The sequence below is a fragment of the Pocillopora damicornis genome, chromosome 5 (genome assembly GCF_964200805.1).
Source record: "Pocillopora damicornis chromosome 5, jaPocDami1.2, whole genome shotgun sequence".
Classification (NCBI taxonomy): Eukaryota; Metazoa; Cnidaria; class Anthozoa; order Scleractinia; family Pocilloporidae; genus Pocillopora; species Pocillopora damicornis.
Window position 1 is genome coordinate 22745512 of NC_142674.1, and position 19444 is coordinate 22764955.

The window sequence follows — 19444 nt, forward strand, 5'->3', positions numbered from 1 at the left end:
GTCAGATTTTGTGTGACTCTAGCCCAGTTGCTAGGGTTGCTTGAACGGGACAAAAATAGCTCATGAAAAACATTTTAAATAATTGATAAACTCTCTCTATCTAAACAATCTCTTATTTTAGTTTGTTTCTTTGTATCAATTTGGAGGCAAGAAACTAGGAGCTTTTAATCGCTAACGTCCACCTTGAAAGATGTGTCGAGAAGAATTTCGTTTGCGAAACTTTAAATTATGGCACCCGATCCTGCGAGATTTTACACATTCCCGGGTAAGTTCAAATATTGATCTGTGGTCACCTCGATGATTATTTACTAAACAATTACACAAGATCTGGTGCTCTGGGCAAGAGTGGGTAATTTTACACGGTACGTGAGTCTGTGCAAACTTATTCGGATGCAGGACTGATCTACTGATAAATTCAGATTTACTAGCACTGTTTGCCATCGTTAAAAGACCGGCAAAAAAGGTTTATTTACACCTACCCATCTATCACTGGCAACAAATAACAAAATTGTATTGTGAAGTTTATGAAATCATTCAAAGGCGAAAAAGGAGATTGAAAGATGGGATTTGAAGTGGTGTAGTCGGAGTGCCAAAAAAATATGGCCTACATTTCAGCCTCAGTTCTGGGCTCGTATCGCGATGAGCAAGTTTTTGGTTGCTTGGAAGGAAAACTGATACTTGCAGGTGGTATGGGTAGAGGTATCTGCCTGTATCTGTGATAAATGCGTGTGTCTGGGGTTTTATTACACTCCAGACGTCAAAAATGCTTGGTTATGGCGTTTCCTAATCATCTCGTAGTAATGGCGCTAAATCAGCGAAAAAAAATAAAAGATTGCAAAAAAAAATATAAAAATAGACAAATTGAAAAAATACATTGAAACAGAACAGGTGCTGTGCTAAATTGCCTACGCATTCAGATTTCAAGCAGCCATTGGAATCAAACAGGGACGGTGGAATACAAAGAGGGTGAAGTGTAAGAACATTTTAAGAAGTCTCGTAGACTACAAAATCATGATCACGAAGATAAGTCTTTCGTGAGCCACGCTAATTATAAGGCACTTTCGAAACGAATTTAGGTAAGCAAAGGAGCTCACAGGTTTATGGTCACACCACGCCACTGTTTTACAGTCGCGCATGGAAAAATAGCTTCTCGTCCTATCATAATATCTGTTACCTGGAACTCTGTAATAGTTAAATAAGTTCCTTGTTTGCTTAGAAACCACCTAGGGGAGAAGGGGTGGGGTATGTGGAGGATTTGGAGGATTACATGACTCCCAGGGGGAACGGTGGGAGATTAGTCATCGCTTATGGAGTTTACACGGAGGACTAAATAAAATTAACCATTAACTTGAAGTGCCAATGAAAGGGGATAATAAGAATAATAAAGAGCCCTTTATCGGGATATCCCCTCCCCCGTCCCCTCCCCCTAGGAGATAAATAACGATCTATCTCTGACTTAATTTTTTTTTTTTTGTTAGTGGCTGTCCTTGCCCTTTTTCCTTGCCTACCGTTTGGTTGTCTCTGGTTACAATTTCGCCTGGCTTCTCTACAACATTTACCTCTATCGGGCTAAGCTGTTCATTTTCCTGACAAATTGGACTTACCTCATCCTAAACCTGTTTTTCCTGCAAGCCACATCACTCTCCCTTTGCGCTTTTTGTAACGAATACCGAAATAGCCGTGGAACTCACCCCAATACTAACGACAAACCAGAGTCGAGCGTCGCGGTCGAGATGGGATCTGGTGACGACAAACCCGAAAGTAGTGAAACCGCGACTGAAGTAGCTCACGATGAAGATGCTCTGCGGTTTCATCACAAATTTTTTTGGCTTCTTTACATCATCAGTGCCAACGCAGGTTTATTAGTGACCGTAGGGTACTGGACAGTGCTGTATGAAGAAGACGAACCAGTCGACCTGAACAATATAACCAAGCACGCCCTCAATTCCGTGTTCATGGTGATTGACACATTCCTTAACTCGATCCCAGTACGCCTCTTCCATTTTATATACGCCCTGGTTTATACCTTCGTATACTTGGCCTTTACTGTGGTTTATTGGCAGCTGGGCGGCACTAACATTCAAGGGCAGCCTCATATCTACGAACTACTTGATTACAACAACTTCGAAGCGTCCACTGGCTGGCTGGTAGCTTTTTTTCTTCTCCTTGTTCTGCCAGTTTTACAACTGATGTTGTTTGGTCTCGTCAAGTTGAGAGATTGCCTTCGAGGAACACAACACAATGACTAAATCTCTCCTTACATTTCCTCTCTTGAAAAGGAATTTGAACAGTTGCCTCTTCCGATTGTACTTCTATAATTCCATTTCTTTCAATAACCTTTTCCATAAGCGGCTGCCAGTACAGTATAATAGGAGGCTGTGTCCATAAAAGGCCCGTTAGGCAAAACCTAAACACGAGAGCCCGCATGCAGGCGAAACAGCGGCGGCGATCCGGCGAGAGGTCTTAAGGCTGGCTTTCGCTAACGCATAAGCTCAAGTACAAGCATAAGTATACTTATAAGCATTCGCATAACAATTTAGAGAAACAAGTGAGAACGCTCACAGCATAAGTACAGGCTTAACTTAAGCACAGAGTGCTCTTTCAAGCAAGCTCCAATTGTATTCGCCCTACGGAAAGGATAAAATGAGATATGTACGAATGTCACAGTCGGTAGAGGGCGGGGTGGGGGGGGCTATCATTTTCAAACGATAAAATTGACACGTATCTTATCTGGAAGCATTATTAGAGCTTCCTTACGTTGGTGTTGGGAATATGAATGGAAATAGCATATAAGCATAAGCCATTCAGTTAAAAAATGTTGTAAGCATTAATAATTTCCTCTTTCGATGGCGGTCTTACACATGGCCTCCTTGAAAAGCAGGTGTTTTCTTTTCATCTCAATTATTTTCTCTTAGATTCTAATTTAGTTAGGAAGTTAGTTTTCTCGGAATGTAAATTTAATGTACCTGAAGGAAATACCGTGTATAAATAAAGCTACCTTACCTTACCCTACCTTTGTAAGTAGAGTAATTGTTATCTTAAACTGGGAGAAAACAGTCCATTTGACCTCGCAAAAGTTTGTACTAAGCTGTTAGTGTTTATAGTATATTATCCTATCGCGGGTTCGACTCGCGCTCACACCTCGCCACCGGATGTCCTCTGACGTAACCTGAGACGTGACTTGACAGAGCTATTACGTCACAATAAATAACCGGTTGCAAGGCGCGTGACTTTGAGGACCCTAAGCTTATTAACATTTCTTGTTAATTCACAAACCCACGGATCAGATAAATCTATTTGACGTGACAATCACTGTGCAAACACTTGTTGGTTGTCAGCCTGTGAACTACGATCCCGAACTGAATTCAAGCAGTTTCGAAAATGTGTGGGGAAGAGTTTAGCCTGAGAAATTTTAAATTTTGGCATCCATTTCAACGAGACTTCTCGGAATCGAGGGTAAGTTGAATAAGAAGCAAATTACACATTAATCTAGGCATTGAATTATGAACAGAGTGCATTAAAAATGTGGCAAGAGAGCTCACTTTACTATTTCCAAAACTCAACAGACTCAATCAGTTTCGTACATTATTTACAAAATAGAGATCGTACGAAATTGAAAGGGTGTTCATTTTGAACAATTTCGGTAATATTTTCATTAGAATTCTAACTCGGCAGCTTTGCCAATCTCTCCCTAAAAGATCCATATTTGTCTCAACCTTCAGTAATTTAGGCCATCTCCATAAAATTATTTTCATAATCTAACCTATCTTAAACATTTCCTGGGAAAATCAAGGAGATGGAAAGGACGTCCATAAACCTCGCAACTTCGTTATTGTTAATAAAATTTGCATTTCAAATTTCACTAGAGAAATTATAATCTGTTTCTATTTATATATCGCCTACGCTTGGATCAGAAAACAGCTGAAGAACAGCTAACAAACTAATGCCCATAACCTAGCTTTTCCTGAGTTTAGGCTTTCTCTCCTTTTTTTCATCTTCTTGACGAACCAACCCAACCGCTCTAACTGTAAAATTGCATTCTTAAGGCACTTCGTTGTCAAGGTGATAAAGCTGTTTTCTCGAAATTTCGAAAGACGTGCAAATTAACGAGACAACTTTATGAAAAACATCTTAAATATCTAACAGATTGTTCCTATATCTACAACGCTATATCGCCACATCGGGAAGACCAAATTTCAGAGTTCTATATTTCATTGTAAGATTTGTGATCGAAATTCGCCACTGAGATCAAAGATTTTTCACTCTAGGCACTCACTGAGGTGACTTCGAGTTACTTTCCTCAACGGTATTAATTTCGGAAGTGATTTCAACCTTGACCTCATATATGAAGGTGTAATTAGTTTATCGGATTATCAAAATATTGGCTATTTCAAAATTCCCAGCCATTCAAAACAAGTCGTTATCGTGATTTTTTCTCAATATCAAAGGCGGGCTACATAGAAACATTTTGAATAAGCAATTGGAAGGAGAGAGGTGTGATCCAAATGTTCCCCCGACTGTAGAAGAAAATGAAATATACTTTTCCTTAACTCCATACGCAAACAAAAGGATTTACGACTGAGTGAAATCTTTTTACAGACAAAAGTGTAGCATTGCAATCCTTCTTCGCCACTACAGCTTTACACTCTGATGGTTTCGAGGTTTTCGTGCTCAGCTTAAGTTAAAAGAAGTAAAAAAACAGCTGGAAAACTTCAGTGATGATACGACCAAAAGAGTTCACATTTACATCTAAAGTTGCCACGCAGGACCGAAAAAAAGACTCAGAAAAAAGGAGGAACATGCCAAAACATGGGAGTATAAACAGTTTATATGCTCTTGCTCAAGGTCAAGTACTAAGGTTTCAATTTTCATTCCATATCCCGCCAAAGCCAACATCTCTGTCCTTTAATTGTATCGATAATAAATGATAAGAGTAACTCTTTCAATCCCAAGATCTTATTTTTAATTCTCCCCTCTAGCTTCTACACATATCTTTATGAATTGGTAACGAGAATTTGGTGTTAAATTAAGCTAACAACTTCTACCTGATAAGTCTGAGTATTCTCATTACCTGGTGTCTGGATTATGTATGCGTATTGTGGCGAGAAGTTACGTGTTTATCACTTCTGGGAGTTAAACGGTTAATCATATTGCGTTCTATCTGCTTTTTCCTTCTTATTAGTGGCTATCCTTACCTGTTTTTGTGACGTACCGTGTGATAGTCACTGCCTACAACCTTGGATGGCTGTTCTACAACATGTACCTGTTCGGAGCCAAGCTTTTTATTTACCTAACAAACTGGACTTTCCTTATCTTAAACATCTACTTTGTCTACGCAACTACTCTATCCTGTATTGCCCTTTACAAAGATGTAAAGAAGCAGAACGAAGCTGTTCCAAAAGCAAGCGGCAAGGACGGACCAGATGAATACATAGAGATTGGGACTGGTGACGACTCTAATCGCACCAACGCCCGCGAAGTTGATAATCTGCGGTTGCATCATAAAATTTTCTGGGTCATCTACGTCATCTCAGCAACAGCAGGACTATGGATTACCGCTGGATACTGGACCATTCTCTTCGAAAACGACACTGTCGATGCCAATAACATCACAAAGCATGCGCTCAACTCTGTTTTCATGGTGATTGACACTTCTCTGAGCTCGATTCCAATCCGCCTCTTCCACTGGGTGTACGCTTTGTTGTACTTAGTCATATACACTCTTTTCTCGGTTTTCTATTGGCTGGCTGGAGGTACCAATAATCAGGGTAAACCTTACATCTACTCTGCGTTGAATTACGGTGATTTCCCGACGACCACCGCAATTCTTATGGTGGTTTTTCTTCTCGTGGTTCTGCCGATTTTGCATCTGATTTACTTCGGTTTAACTAAGTTACGAGATTATTTCTATAAAAAGTATAAAAGCCAATGAAAAAATTAGGGAACACAATATTGTAGACTGACTATCATTATAACGATAATGAGAACGACAACAACAACTTGTGAGGGTACTTTTCAAAAACGTTCAAAAGGCACATAGGCACAATACACGCTTGGCTCAAAACAGACTTATAATCTCCAAAACTAATAGGAATTTTATACATCTGATTTCAAGAACCATAAATATGTGATACCCTTGTTGCAAATAAGGATTCCTCTTTCTCTCTACTTTAACAGCACACCATATATATGTAGATAATTATCGATCCTGTTTTTGTTATTTTTGCGTAATTATACTTTGTTTGTGTACGTGTGAATGTAACTTGTGTGGTTTGTACCCACCTCATGATTTCTACATATGTTTAAATGCATACTGGCAGTCAGTTTCCTGAAACATTTACACCCTAACATCTCCATGCATATTCTCCATACTGTTCTCTATACATTTCCTAAGGTGCTGAAAAGGAGAATTTGTTTATCAATCAAGAGAATGTTTAGTTGGTGATCATTTCTTTTTTTCTCACGACCTTACTGTGTGATGGGGTTATACTATTGGGAGAAATTAGATACTACTCACTCTTACGGGCTAAGGGTTTAAACCCGTGGTTAGTATTTTGGGTCTCGGTGCCCTTGCACACTAAGTGTAGATTAAAATTTATATGATATGGTTGTATTAACATGTTATGTGGTACAGAAAAACTTTGATGTTGTTGGAAATAGCTAACGACGATGATGGGAATGATAGAGACATTTATTTATACACAAAGTTACAACTTAGCCAATACTTTGCATATAGTCGCCGGTCGTATCTGATAGCTACCAAAAATGAAAGTGGAAATATTATATCATGTAAAGGAATCTTTTGAATAAGAGCTTCAGCTGAGTTATGAATCCGCAGGCTATAAAAGGTTTTGGTAGATGGTTTGATGATTGTCGACTTAGAAGACTGTTTTTACATTATTTCATTTAAGAGTGAGAAACCAAAGACAATATTAAATCGCCTTCTTCAATATTGAAGCAATATTGAATCGACTTCTTCACCCACATGTAGGTCTTGAAGATTTAGCTAATATTTTCTGAGATTCTCAATCTTACATTTGAAAAATAGATCTTTAAGTGAGATCGGTTAATTAGCTAGATGCTCTAAAAATCGTCTTATATGTTCAGCTCAGTAGTTGACCTGCAGATGTGATTGCAGAGATTTGTTTTTCTAGATTAATAAAAGGTGTTGGAAACTGTACGATACGTTGATTATTCCTGTTTGATTGACATTTATAACGAGTTCAATGAATGCGCTATGAGCGAAGTCCATCAAATAACGATTTTAATTAAGGTACTGGGGTTCTTTATACGTACGAGCCCAAACACGATCTAATTACAAGTTATCTTACAGATAAATACCATGTCGTCGTGTGTGTTCTGAAATAATTGACGTCAAAATGTGCTGAGAACAAAAGTGTAGTACAAACCATAAGCTCATAATTAAGTCGAATGCAAGGCGCAGCCGACAGAGTGTGTCATTGATGTTCGTATTATGCACAATCCCAAAAAATTAACCGGTGTTCCACTTCACAATTCCCATGTTATTTTCTCTTGACGCCTTTACATCACACTTTATGACAAGAAGACCTCCTATTCTCGAATCTGTGTATTCATTATATCAAGGTTTTCCAGATTGTAATACCCTTAACACAGCAGGGTTCATTTCGCTAAAAAAGACTTCGGGCTTGCCCTTTCTTTGTTTGCTTTAGTTCCTTTCATTTCGCTATCTTTTTTAGTTCTGTTTTTTTATATAAAAAATAACTCTTTGTTAGCATGTAGAGTGGTATGTTGCTAGTACCAATCAGATCGCCGTATTTGGGTATGTATCTCGCACCAATAAGATTGCCGCTTAAAGGTATGCATCTCGGACCAATCATATCACAGCATTTGGATATGGTGCATCAATCAGAGCGTGATCGGGTATGTATCTCGCACCAATGATACCACAGCTTTCTTACAAATGATGTCATGAAACCAGGTGACTGTGCACAAAGAATGACATAAACCATAAACTTTGGGCTAGTTTTGATAAGTGTAATGATTTGTGTCCTTATCAAGAGCCTCGTTGATTAAGGTCGAGATTTATCGGGACATGAAAGGTTCGCAGTTAACCTCTTTGTGTCATTTTTAAGTTAAAAGGTGTTTTATCGGCTCTTTTACTCACAACTTACACGTCAAACAACTTACATAACATCACGTACCATGAAAACAATGTTCAAAGTCCATTCAGAACATACCCAATCATTGCACTACATGAACACTGGGCAATTTTTCACGCGCCTGAACTGTATTCCACCCAGCAAATTCCATTTTGCCAAATTATTCTCCGCTCCATCGCTCGTCATTCCCCTGTAAATAACCTGCATTTTATCACGTATTTCACACACAGTGGGCAAAATTCAGGTAGGCAATAACCAATCGGGGAGCAATCTTTGAAATATGATCCTCTTCTCTTGCTCGATATACTTCACTTATTCGAGATTGCAATATGTCTTTGGCTAGGGTCTATTGGAGATACAACAGAGTTTCAGTTTGCTTTTCGTAGTAAAATTACCTGGAATTTTATTTTTGAGGCAAGTAACTGTAGACGAATAATTTTGATTTTCTCTCTGTCAGAGGAACTGCAGTAAGCGTAGTCTCTTTCGCAACATTTATTTGGTCACATTACACAACGCGCTCTCTCTCAACATGACGTTGTGCGACGACACCAAAAAACGACTGCGAGGGAAACAGCAAAAAGTGTGGCACCGATGCATTTTATTTTTGCTTAGGCCATTTTTTTTCTCCGTTTACTGTCGTCCGACCGACCCAAATTTTTGGCATTAAAAAAAAAAAAAAAAAAGAAAAAAGTAACGACGTTGTGAAACAATTTTCACTTTAAATAATTCTTTTAATCTGAAAAATGAGTACAGTAACAGCATAGAGAAAAACAGGAACAAAAACAGGAACACTTTTTACAGTATATTGTACATTTTGTTAGTCCAAATACGTAAATATTCACTTTTCACGTCATCCTCGTTGTTAATCAACTGAGATGATAATATTAACTTTAAACGTAATCCTGCTCTTTGATGCAATATCCGATGAAGGATCCTGTAACTTGAAGTTACCAATCGAGTCATTCAGTCTCACGGCTACGAAGTCTGTAGGTAATCGCTTACCAAGTTCTTAAAACCAACCCGGTACGAAGCCGTAATGTTTGATATAACCAGGACTTCCTTTTCAAGCATTTGTTGAAAAGTGAGGGATGCTGGTGTGGCGCATAGGAGTTTAGGTGGTCGATCCTTTTTCCAAAGTTGTCATAATTTTACAATAAAATCAACCAACCTTTCCGCCATATTGATTTTGGGTTCATGTCTTGTTGTTTTCAGACTGCAGGGGTTATAGGCCTCCAATTCAGATACTTCTTGTATTTGTTTGTTCTTTTTTTTCTTAGTTTTTTTTTTTTTTTTTTTTTTTTTTTTTAATGGGGATGGCCTTTCAAGTATTTAGACAGTAGACCACAAAATACCTTTGCGAGTTCATATAAATCAGTTTTTTCCTCTCTCTTAGTTGAAGTAACGCGATATTTTCGTCCGTTTAAAAGTTACACAGTGTCCCATCTCAACCCGCCCAGCCGAAAAAAAAACTCTTGTATGCCACGCATGCCTATGTTTATTTATATGCGGTCACGAACGTCTCACATTCGTCAATTCATAATGTACTGATTTATTTGAACATGTAAACAGTCAATAAAGCAACAAAAATGACGATATAAATTGCACGTATTTGATGCGATTTTTACGAACAGCGATTAAAGATTAGAATAGATACCAGTTTTATAGAGGATCAAGCTGATGCGAAGGAAACTTCGTCGCTCTACAGCACTGATGTCGTAATATTGCGTGCTGTGCGTGAGAAGCACATTGGGGCATCAAGTGACGTAGTTCTACTTGAATGATGTCCGGCTGCCGCTCAATTTTTATGTAAATTCACTCGCCTACGTAAGAAAAAAAAACATTAAAAAGTATTGAGCACCTCGCCGAAGCAAGTTTTTCCCCTGTTTATCTCTAGCTGATCACTGCTGATTTCCACAGCTAGAGGAAACTTAAAAATGTGCGGGAGGGAATTTCGCTTGAGAAATTTCAAATTTTGGCATCCAATCTATCGTGAGTTTTGCGAGTCTCGGGTAAGTTTTGTAAGTTGTAAAGTACATCTCATCTAGGTGCTTTATTCAAGACAATGCATCTTGGAAAAAAACATCGGGCTGAAGCATAAGTCATAAAACTAGGAATTTCAGAGTAAGAAAGTGGAGAGATTACAAACTATACTGCCTACAATCTATTTTCATTGATAACGGAACTGTTATTAGGTATCGAACCCTGTCGTGCACAGACTTTGTTTACTTGATCTCTATGTAAGAAGGCGACCGCCCTTTACATATTGTTGCAATTTTGAACATGTTCAAATTCATGTAACAGCAGTTGTATTAGTCTCTCGCACACAGGTTGTAAAAGATCTTTTAACGTCTCATCATTTCAAATTTTCAAGATTTACACCAGCAATATGGTTTTATTTATGGCTTGATCGACTCCAAACCAGGATTCGCAAACTGTAACACGTTACGGTTTGTGACATCAAATTGAAAACCTAATTGGGAAAAATGCAAATTTAAAATCACTTCACGAGTGAAAGAAAAACAGAGCTGGTGTTTTAGCTTATTATCATCTAGCGTACGTTTTAAATCCTGTTGGATACTCTGAAACGACGATTAAAATTTTCAAGTTGTGGACAGTTGAGTACAATGTTTTCTATGTCGATACACTTCTAGCTTCTTTTAACAATTACATGGCTGTTATTGAAATCCAATGAAAGAAATTACACCTTTATCGACCCTGTGATGGTAGAGTAGGTGTTTTTCTTAACGTTAGTGTAAGAAATATTGGCTATAGTGACGTAAAGTGCATGTGGAATAGATAAAGAAATATTTCGTGAGGTTGGCTCATAGCAACAGATAGTTACATCAAAACAATTTCAAAAGCAACTAGCAACCACGGCACACTGTGAGACGTTTACGCCATTTATTTACCAGCTTCTGGAAATATCAATGACTCAACTGAAAGGAGACTTTTGGAAAAATGAGACGGCAATTCACTCAAAATTATTCGAAAAAAGTTTATACGAGTAAATTTTATCTAGTTATTAAGCACCTTAAGCAACAGACGTCCCCGGCCTCACGAAGGCAACCGGAAACGTGAAATTTCTTTGTAGTCCTCACTGCGCATATACAACAAGTTGTGATTTGCCGTTGAATACGAGAACGTGATCACTTAATCTTTTTTATGATCACTTTTAGATTACTTTCGGACTTCAATTTGGAAGCTAGGTAAAATTACATGCATTATTAGGCTCATTTTTTGAAGTTTTTAGCATGCTAAACTAGTTTCTAGCTTAGCGGTTGCTTTCATTCAATGGAATAATTAGTTGTCTTTTCCGATTTTTCAATGTATAACCGGTGGATTGTTATAGCTTGAAATAATATTTCAGTCATTTTTGTAATTCCTTCCTCTTGGCCTTTCATTTAACATAGAAGCTTTTAAATCGACTAAAATTAATTTTGTATTTAGTGTACCGGGGGAATTAATCGCCATGTTCACAAGCAGACAAATGCGCGCTGCTTGTACACACGAGGTAGTTGCGTTCTTCGCAAAAAGTTTTTTTCCGACACTTGAATCAAAATAGCTAGCAAAAATAATGAATATACAACTGATGGCAACTGATCGCTTTAACATTACACATATAACATGTAAAACAATTTCTGTCTTTGATTGTTGGAAACTGTACGATACGTTAATTATTCTCAATTTGATTGACATTTATAAGGGATTTCGTTTATTTATACATAACTAAGCCAACCTGTGTATGGCACTGTTCCACGTGCTTACAACGAGACGTTGAGTGTGTTTCCTTCTTATAAGCCGAGAGTTGTGCGTGGGAGTCAACCGAAGCGTAGTAGCAAAATTTTTGAATCAAGCGAATAAATCGTGAGTTTATAAAGAAGCGTGATACAGCTTTTTTCACGTTTTCGACATTGACATGCCAAGACAGAACTCTTTTCAGCTTTACAGTTTGTAATTTTTCGCTATAATAATTTAAAAAAAGGGATGTGTCTATTATAAGAAAAACTTTAATAGTATAAGGCTCAAATTCGTCGGGTTATTTTTCATATAAAGGGTATGTTTAACCCGTAGATGGAGTGGACAGAAAAAATAGATAATTTAGTGTTAACAACTGAGTTGAAAACGTATTCGACTCAGTTGTTAACACTAAATTACCTGCTGTACTCTTCCACCGACACAGCACCACAGTTTCTTTAGAAACTTACCCCCTTTATTCAGAACAAAAAGATGTCATGTTGGTCGGAAAAATCTTATTATGTGAACCCTTTTAATTCAAGGCTAGCTCCAAAGAGCGTGGTTCTGCATGGAGCCAAACAGCGCAAAATCTGAACACATCCAGGATTCACAGTATCTCAGAGAGCTGTCAGAGATCGTTACGTCGTGAAGAATGGAAAATTCGTTTGCTTTGTGACTCTTTTAATAAAGGAAACCGAAAGTAAATCTTGCGTTTCCTTCAAGCTCGAAATGATCGGACAATGGGAAGGAATCGAGAACTTCATTGTGACTTATGAATTTACCACCAAATTTGCGAAGCTCGCCCGGCGCGGCGTCACGTATTTCGCACGCTCTGCTTAAAGATGGCAACTCGCAGTCGCGACCGCGACCTGAAGCCGTTCTACCCCCAGTTTCTTATCGTCGCCGTCGTCAACGAAACCTTCTGTTGCTTAAGGCGCCTATTGCCTTAGTGGAAGGGCCGGACGGGAAAGTATTTAGCTCCGAGGTCATGACGTAATTACTGGCCGAGCGCAGGGAAGTTCATGCATCGCGACCGTCAGCAAATATTTTTTTAATTTTCCTTTGGTCAGACCTAACTCAGTCAATATGTATTTTATCAAATGACCATTGCTCTTTCTCTCTCTTTCTTTTCTTGAGTATTTTGTATCTCTAAGGGCAACTGCGATACGCAGTGCCATACGTTTTCAAGATGCAGAAACACAATGGAGTATAACAAGACGAATTACTTTAATTTTTTCTGAAAAGAGCCTCGTTGTGACATTTTGACGTCAGTTTGTTGATTTGTCGTTTCAGTTTGAGCTTTATCATAAAATGTTTAATGTAATACTTGATTCTAACAGCCTCAGGGTACGCCACTTAGCCATTTCAACTATTCGCACATGTGCGAGAATTGTATTACTGTTCAGCAGTAAATTTTAACCACTCCATTTTTATTTCTTTCAGTGGCTGTCCTTGCCTGTATTTGTGGCGTATCGTTTGATCGTCACAGCCTACAACCTTGGATGGCTTGGTTACAACATTTATGTCGCTGGTGCCAAACTTTTCATTTTCTTAACAAACTGGACTTTCCTAATCTTGAACATTTACTTTGTCTTTGCAACCACGCTCTCTTGTATCGCTCTCCATCAAAACCGAAAGATGCTAAAAAGACCTGCTCCAATAAGGGGCAGTCGAGCTGGACCGGTTGAAGATCTGGAAATGGGGCCTGGTGACAACAGCAATGGTGCCGACGCCCACGAGGTTGATGCCTTGCGGTGGCATCATAAAATATTCTGGTTCATCTACGTCATTTCCGCGACAGGAGGAGTATGGATTACCGCTGGATACTGGACCGTTCTGTTCGAAGACGATCCTGTTGACGCCAACAACATCACGAAGCACGCGCTAAACTCTGTTTTCATGGTGATTGACACTTTTCTGAGTTCGATCCCAATCCTCCTCTTCCACTGGATCTACCCTCTGCTATATTTCGCCATATACATTCTATTCTCAGTGATATATTGGTTAGCTGATGGGACCAATGATAAAGGAGAACCTTTCATCTATTCTGCCCTGAATTATAATGATTTCCAGCTGACAATTAGAATACTTTTAGTCGTATTTCTTCTTGTGGTTCTGCCAATTTTACATCTGATCTTGTTTGGTTTAACCAAGTTACGAGATTATTTGTCTGAAAAGTGTAGAAACTAGTGTGGCATGACGGGACATAAAGTGGCATCAGGGTATGGCGCATGCGCTGAAACATACAGGATGTTGCATGTGACATTGATACTAAATGACGATGAGGTTTTGATGAGGACGATGATGATAATTAATTATTCTCATGATCTTAATAAGTGATTCAGAAGCATCTCTATTAGGAGAAATTAAATGCTGGTCACTCTAAGGGTTTTTAAGGGTTAAAGTGAAAAATCCCTGTAATCGACAGTTTCAAAATGCTGTTAAGTTAAGACGTCCTCCATAGTGGCTATTGAGGCACCCAATAGCAAGTATCCCTCGTTGTTTAATTTCTATAAAAAGGTCTACTCCAAAAAAGGTGGACTCAAAGAGAGACAGATGCTCGTGTTGATGGGCTCCTGACAGACATCTTTGCCTTTCTGTACCAGATCTCGCGATGAGTTCAAGGTCGTACCAGGAGCCCATTACTTGGGCTCTTGCTCTTACCTCTTTCAAACAAACTCATCTTGAGGCTGGGCAGGAGTCAACCCGCAAAAAGATATTTGAAATTGATTGATTAATCAAACCGCAAGGTTTTTCTCATTGCTCAGTACTTACGCATCACGCAACTTGTAAATATCCACACGTATTATATATTCAAAGATCGTATAAGGTGTATTTAAAAATAAAAGCTAAGTTTTTCGTTTGTCTCACGATGTAGTCACGTGTGATGTAGATCGCGACGTTTCGAATGTATACTGCTAGTCTTCTTCAGGCGTGGCTAGTCTTCTTCAAGGTGTATTTAGTCACACCTAAGATCTCAATAGCAACTCTATTTTCTGTCTTCCGTATAATTCTTATGATGTTTGTTCGGCGAATTTGGTATTAGATCAAACAATAATCCCGTAACTGTGATATTTTTCTTTATTCTCATCACTTGTCTGCTTGAGAGTGTTTAAATTCTGAGAGTGACTTCAAAAGGGTTAATTAAGGGAAAGGGTCCGTTTCAAGGCGCGAAATTTCATTGCAGTACAAATAGACAGTATTCTTAATTACTACCACAATTTATCATTTTTCTTGGAATAGAAATAATTCCTTGTTAAGAATCTTTTTCAAATGTAATAATCTTTTGCGAACAGATAAATTAAAGCAGTTTAGAGGAACAAGGAGGATCTCAAATGGGTTTACGGCAAAAAAACGGCAACAAATTTTAGCCATTAGGCGTAAAAATTGAATCGTTAAAAAGTAACCCCAGTATTTTTCAATATTATTCAATTTTTTTTACCGTCAAGGAAAGAAATTAACCGTTAGCTGTAAAATGGCCAAATTCTTAACACCAGCCGTGAGACAAAAGCCACCACCCCACAGAGGGAGACTCCCAATGCAGTGAAGGCTTTTAAGACTGACGGTTATAGTTTTGGCCATGTTACAGCTAACAGCTAACTTCCTTGCTTTGTGATTAAAGGGAAAACTTTAAAGTTTAATTTTCATTAACGACCTAAGCTCATATTTGTCAATTTTTACGCCTAACGGCAGAAATTTTTTAGCCGTTTGTACGGCTAACGGTTAACAACACCATTGAGACCCTCTTGAGACCTTCAGCAATGGACAATTCCCAGAAGAGATTAATGAAGCCGGCCAACCGACCGGGCAGGCTAGGCCACAAAGCAAAACTGAGGTGCTTTAGCATAAGCTCGTTAGAAAAATAACAAAGTACCCGTTCTAATTATATGTTTATTTGTTTATGTTTTACCAAACAGGTATCGATTAATTATTGCAATGCGATGTATTCCTGGCTACCTGGATGGCATATATATTTGCCTCAAGGCCATTTTATTCGGAATATTAAAGGCTGATTATATTTACACGAGGTCTAACCCAAACCACGGTTTTAGGCAAGTAGTGGGTCTCTGGGATTCTCTATAAGAGGGTTGATGTAATTAAATAAATGTCCTTCCACTATAAGCTTTCGGCCCTCTTGGCACTGTTCACAGAGATAAAAGTTCAGATTAAAGGTTCGGCCAAATAGAAGCTAAGATGGCTTAGCTTGGCACAGAAGTTTGTAAACAACGGCTTAACTTTGTTTACATAACCGGCCTTATAAACTTTTATTTAAAGCGGTTAAAAATGAAAATAGAATTTTCTTAATTCCATGATTGATAAGTTTAACATAAAGAAAATTATGCAGGCGCTTGTTTATTAATCCATAATTTGAAATAGAGGATGTGATGAAAGGGGGTAAGTTTGCCATTATGCGACGGTGAGGGTATAACTAAATCATTTTATTTTATCAACTGACTTGATAATGTAAATTAGCCGCCGTAAAGGGTTTTCAAAGCTGACGTTTTGAGCGTTGGCGCTTTGTCAGAGAAAATCGCATTACAGAGTGTGTGAAGACCAGATGAAAACAGTTGGCTTGACAATCGAATCCCTTTACGTGGGGATATCATTATGAACTAAACTACACGATAGCAGTTGTACTGTAGAATTCCGGCATTCTATCTTCAACAAGTAACCGAGTCTTAACGTACTAAAATTCTAAAATAAAATGTTCATTAAGCGTCTGAAAGTACTTGCTAATTTATAGATAACGTTATAATTAACTGCACAGGTCTCAATGAAATGAATCATTACGCCTGTTTAGAGTACCATCTCTTTTACAGTTATCTATCTAAAAGGCTTAAGTTGATATCTTTTTTGCTGTTCCACAAGATCTAGATGTTTCCCTTTGTATTTATTGATTAATCCTTCGACAGATGCCGTCGAAAGTGAGCTCAAATAAAGAGATTCGCTGGCTCTCTTTCTGACAGCTTTTTGTCGAAGTGTCTTTGATGTGTAAATTGGAGGCAAAATCCACTTTTCTTCATTGTGTACCTCATTAAAAGTTATCTTACTCGACGTTTCTCCATTAATTGTCTTGTTCTGGCCTTTTTTATGGCAGTTTCGTTGTGGCTCGAGCGTCGAATTCCGTTTAAGAAAATCAACGTAATCATTGCGGTCCCTGTAAGCGTTCGTGGTCGAACTTAGAGGTTTAGATGCGACGAACCTGGAAAATGGCTTTTGCGATTTGCAATTACAACAATACAATATATCTACATTACGTTGTGTGTTAATGAAACTATCTTCCAACGATTTATCGCCTTTGGGTGTACTTTTATCCGGTTTCCAAAACGGTGAATAAAAAGTTTTAGGAACCACGCATCGTTTTAAACCTGAATGTTTCGGTGCGAATGGAGCATCGCCCAATTTCTTTAAATCTTTTGTGCTTGGCGTTTTCTCTTTGGTTGCGCCAATGGTGTTCATTGTGTGTTCGCTTCCGTGCGATAATAATGTCTCTTTATTAAGTGCTGGTTTTTCATTAACATTGCTGCTAATATAAGTGTTATCCTCGAAGTTCTGTATGGAATCATCTACTGAAACGGTTTCTGTGGTATTCGAGCGAATATCAGCTTGGCTGTTTGTTGTAATGCGACTTTTATTAAAACCACTCTTTGACAAAGACATTCTGTCAGCCAGTTCCGTTTGGCTTTGTGATATGACATGTTTAGACAATTCTTTTGCATTTTTGGACAAAGTCCTTAAGGCTGTGTCCTCATCGCTCGCTTTATCTTCATTTGCGCTGGTATTTGTATATTCGGAAGTATATGTGCAACGCTTAATGCTGTTTTCTTTAGGAGACACCTGATCATTCCCGTTTGCACCTTCATCACCCGAGAACGTATTCTGAGCCTGGATATCAAATGTCCTTCCCACATGGCCTTCGCCATTTGTCTGGGCAATCGGCAAGGTCGGCGTTTGTACTGAAAATTGCCAATCTTTTTTATGATGAGTATCTCCTTTCCATATTTCACTTGCGTTCCCAGATATCGAGAACCCGTCTTCAAAAGCGTCAAGGAAATCGAAATTTAGATCTTCATCGAAGAACGTGTTTACAGGCTGTTCCAGAAAATCTTCGCCTTCTCCGTACAATATCGGGCTAGAACATAACGACCCAAGGTCGAAGATCGGGTTTGCCATTAGTGAAACTCTCCTTGCAATATCTGTGCTTTGATCCTTTCAAAGCTAGTTGTGATTTACAACACAAGGGAATTTTTCCTTCTCGTATTAAGAAAACCATCAGCTGCTGAAGTCGTCATGGAGACAAAAGGGACAATTAATTTCGTTGCTCGAGTTTAACAATAGCGATAAATTTTCTGATTGTTGTAAACTTAAAACCCTGCGGGGTATCTTTACTTTACCTGTCTTGTTTTAGGTTATCATAATAAATTATAGATGAATTTAAAGAAATTCTCTGTTTTTTGCGCCGCCGAAATTGTTCCGACAACAATACACGTTTCAGTGTAAAGCTGTTCTTTTATGTAGCTGGCGCTGTTGTTCCATTTCTTGTTTTATAAAATTTTATTTCAAATTTGACTTCCTTCTAAATATTCGTCGGCATTATTTGATGTCTTGCATCTCATTTCGAAATACATTTGATCAATTAACATTATAAATGGGTCTCGGCCATTACTCAGTGGCTAAATGAATTGTTTATATAAATTACACGCCTGGCTCGAGGGCTTGAATTAATAGACCACACGCAAAACAGTTGTTTGAAAAAAATTGTTTAAAATTTTCTCCTGATTTGGTGAAAGCATTGCTATTAGGCCGATGCTTCAAAAGGATTTGTGAGAAATATAACGAAAAGATTTCCTGTTTTTGATTCCCTGATTGACAGGCTCAGTATAAATCGAAGAGATGAACCAGCAAATTTTTTTTGTGTCTGTCTAAAAAACTGAGAAAACCTGGACAGCTGTATTGATAGAAAATGCAAAATTGAAGTCAAACTTACCCCCAAAAATTAAAAAAAATAGAGAGATTATCTTTAAGAGAACGCCTGCTGTGATAAATTTCTTTTTATCAATCACAATCACGAACTTGAAAAATTACCGCTGTTTTTGTTAAAAGTATTTGAAAGACTTTTCCATAATAACACAAGAACAGTCACGACAAGTCTAACGAAAAAGAGCTCGGTCTAAACTAAAATAAAAGCAAAGGTAAGCGTCGAAAGATTGAAACCCAACGTCGTCGCACAGATTCAAAGTTTTGACCCCCACGAACCGTTCCCCTTTCCTTTTAGCGCATGCGCTAACCTTATGACCGGCACAAAACTCCACGTGCCGACAAAAAAATTGCCAATGAGATCTCGCTTTACGTCCAACAAGGTTAAGACATTGAAAGCCTGTATGCATGGCAAGAATTGATTAATTTTTAATTAATTTTAATTTTCTAAAAAAAAAATGTCGATATGTAAACAGGAAGAAAATGCTTCGCACATTGCACCCTTAACAGTTTCATGTGTGCGTAGGGCCCAGTTGTTCGAAGGCCGATTAGCGCTAACTCAGGGGTAAACTTTAATCCAGGTTTTTTTT

The 19444-nt window shown here is 38.2% G+C and overlaps 4 protein-coding genes across 5 annotated transcripts; 3 read left to right on the forward strand and 1 right to left on the reverse strand.

Moving 5' to 3' along the window:
• The first annotated feature begins 25 nt into the window (after positions 1-25).
• On the forward strand, positions 26-3086 carry LOC113685953 (uncharacterized). Its single transcript, XM_027203545.2, has 2 exons — positions 26-265; positions 1479-3086. Exons 1-2 carry the CDS (start codon positions 191-193, stop codon positions 2247-2249), a joined length of 846 nt encoding a protein of 281 aa, XP_027059346.2. The 5' UTR covers positions 26-190; the 3' UTR covers positions 2250-3086.
• A 138-nt stretch (positions 3087-3224) lies between these two features.
• Positions 3225-7180, forward strand: LOC113685954 (protein rolling stone-like). 2 transcript variants are annotated; one of them, XM_089206335.1, is made up of 3 exons: positions 3301-3456; positions 4600-4845; positions 5183-7180. In XM_089206335.1, exons 2-3 carry the CDS (start codon positions 4831-4833, stop codon positions 5930-5932), a joined length of 765 nt encoding a protein of 254 aa, XP_089062461.1. In that variant the 5' UTR covers positions 3301-3456; positions 4600-4830; the 3' UTR covers positions 5933-7180. The 2 variants fall into 2 exon arrangements, with proteins under 2 accessions (XP_027059348.2, XP_089062461.1); XM_027203547.2 differs by lacking the exon at positions 4600-4845 and having other exon boundaries at positions 3225-3456.
• Positions 7181-9970: 2790 nt separating this feature from the next.
• LOC113685961 (protein rolling stone-like) lies at positions 9971-14746 on the forward strand. Its single transcript, XM_027203552.2, has 2 exons — positions 9971-10150; positions 13320-14746. Exons 1-2 carry the CDS (start codon positions 10076-10078, stop codon positions 14064-14066), a joined length of 822 nt encoding a protein of 273 aa, XP_027059353.2. The 5' UTR covers positions 9971-10075; the 3' UTR covers positions 14067-14746.
• A 1007-nt stretch (positions 14747-15753) lies between these two features.
• Positions 15754-18877, reverse strand: LOC113685940 (uncharacterized). Its single transcript, XM_027203529.2, has one exon. The coding sequence runs from the start codon at positions 18048-18050 to the stop codon at positions 16701-16703; it is 1350 nt and encodes a 449-aa protein (XP_027059330.2). The 5' UTR covers positions 18051-18877; the 3' UTR covers positions 15754-16700.
• Between the last annotated feature and the right edge of the window lie 567 nt (positions 18878-19444).

Excerpts from the sequence above, each read along its gene's own strand:
- LOC113685953 (XM_027203545.2), top strand. The coding sequence starts at position 191 with ATGTGTCGAGAAGAATTTCGTTTGCGAAACTTTAAATTATGGCACCCG. Across the intron at positions 266-1,478 it reads GAGATTTTACACATTCCCGG|TGGCTGTCCTTGCCCTTTTT; the intron begins GTAAGTTCAAAT and ends TTTTTTTGTTAG.
- LOC113685954 (XM_027203547.2), top strand. The coding sequence starts at position 3,382 with ATGTGTGGGGAAGAGTTTAGCCTGAGAAATTTTAAATTTTGGCATCCA. Across the intron at positions 3,457-5,182 it reads GAGACTTCTCGGAATCGAGG|TGGCTATCCTTACCTGTTTT; the intron begins GTAAGTTGAATA and ends CCTTCTTATTAG.
- LOC113685961 (XM_027203552.2), top strand. The coding sequence starts at position 10,076 with ATGTGCGGGAGGGAATTTCGCTTGAGAAATTTCAAATTTTGGCATCCA. Across the intron at positions 10,151-13,319 it reads GTGAGTTTTGCGAGTCTCGG|TGGCTGTCCTTGCCTGTATT; the intron begins GTAAGTTTTGTA and ends TATTTCTTTCAG.
- LOC113685940 (XM_027203529.2), bottom strand. The coding sequence starts at position 18,050 with ATGGCAAACCCGATCTTCGACCTTGGGTCGTTATGTTCTAGCCCGATA.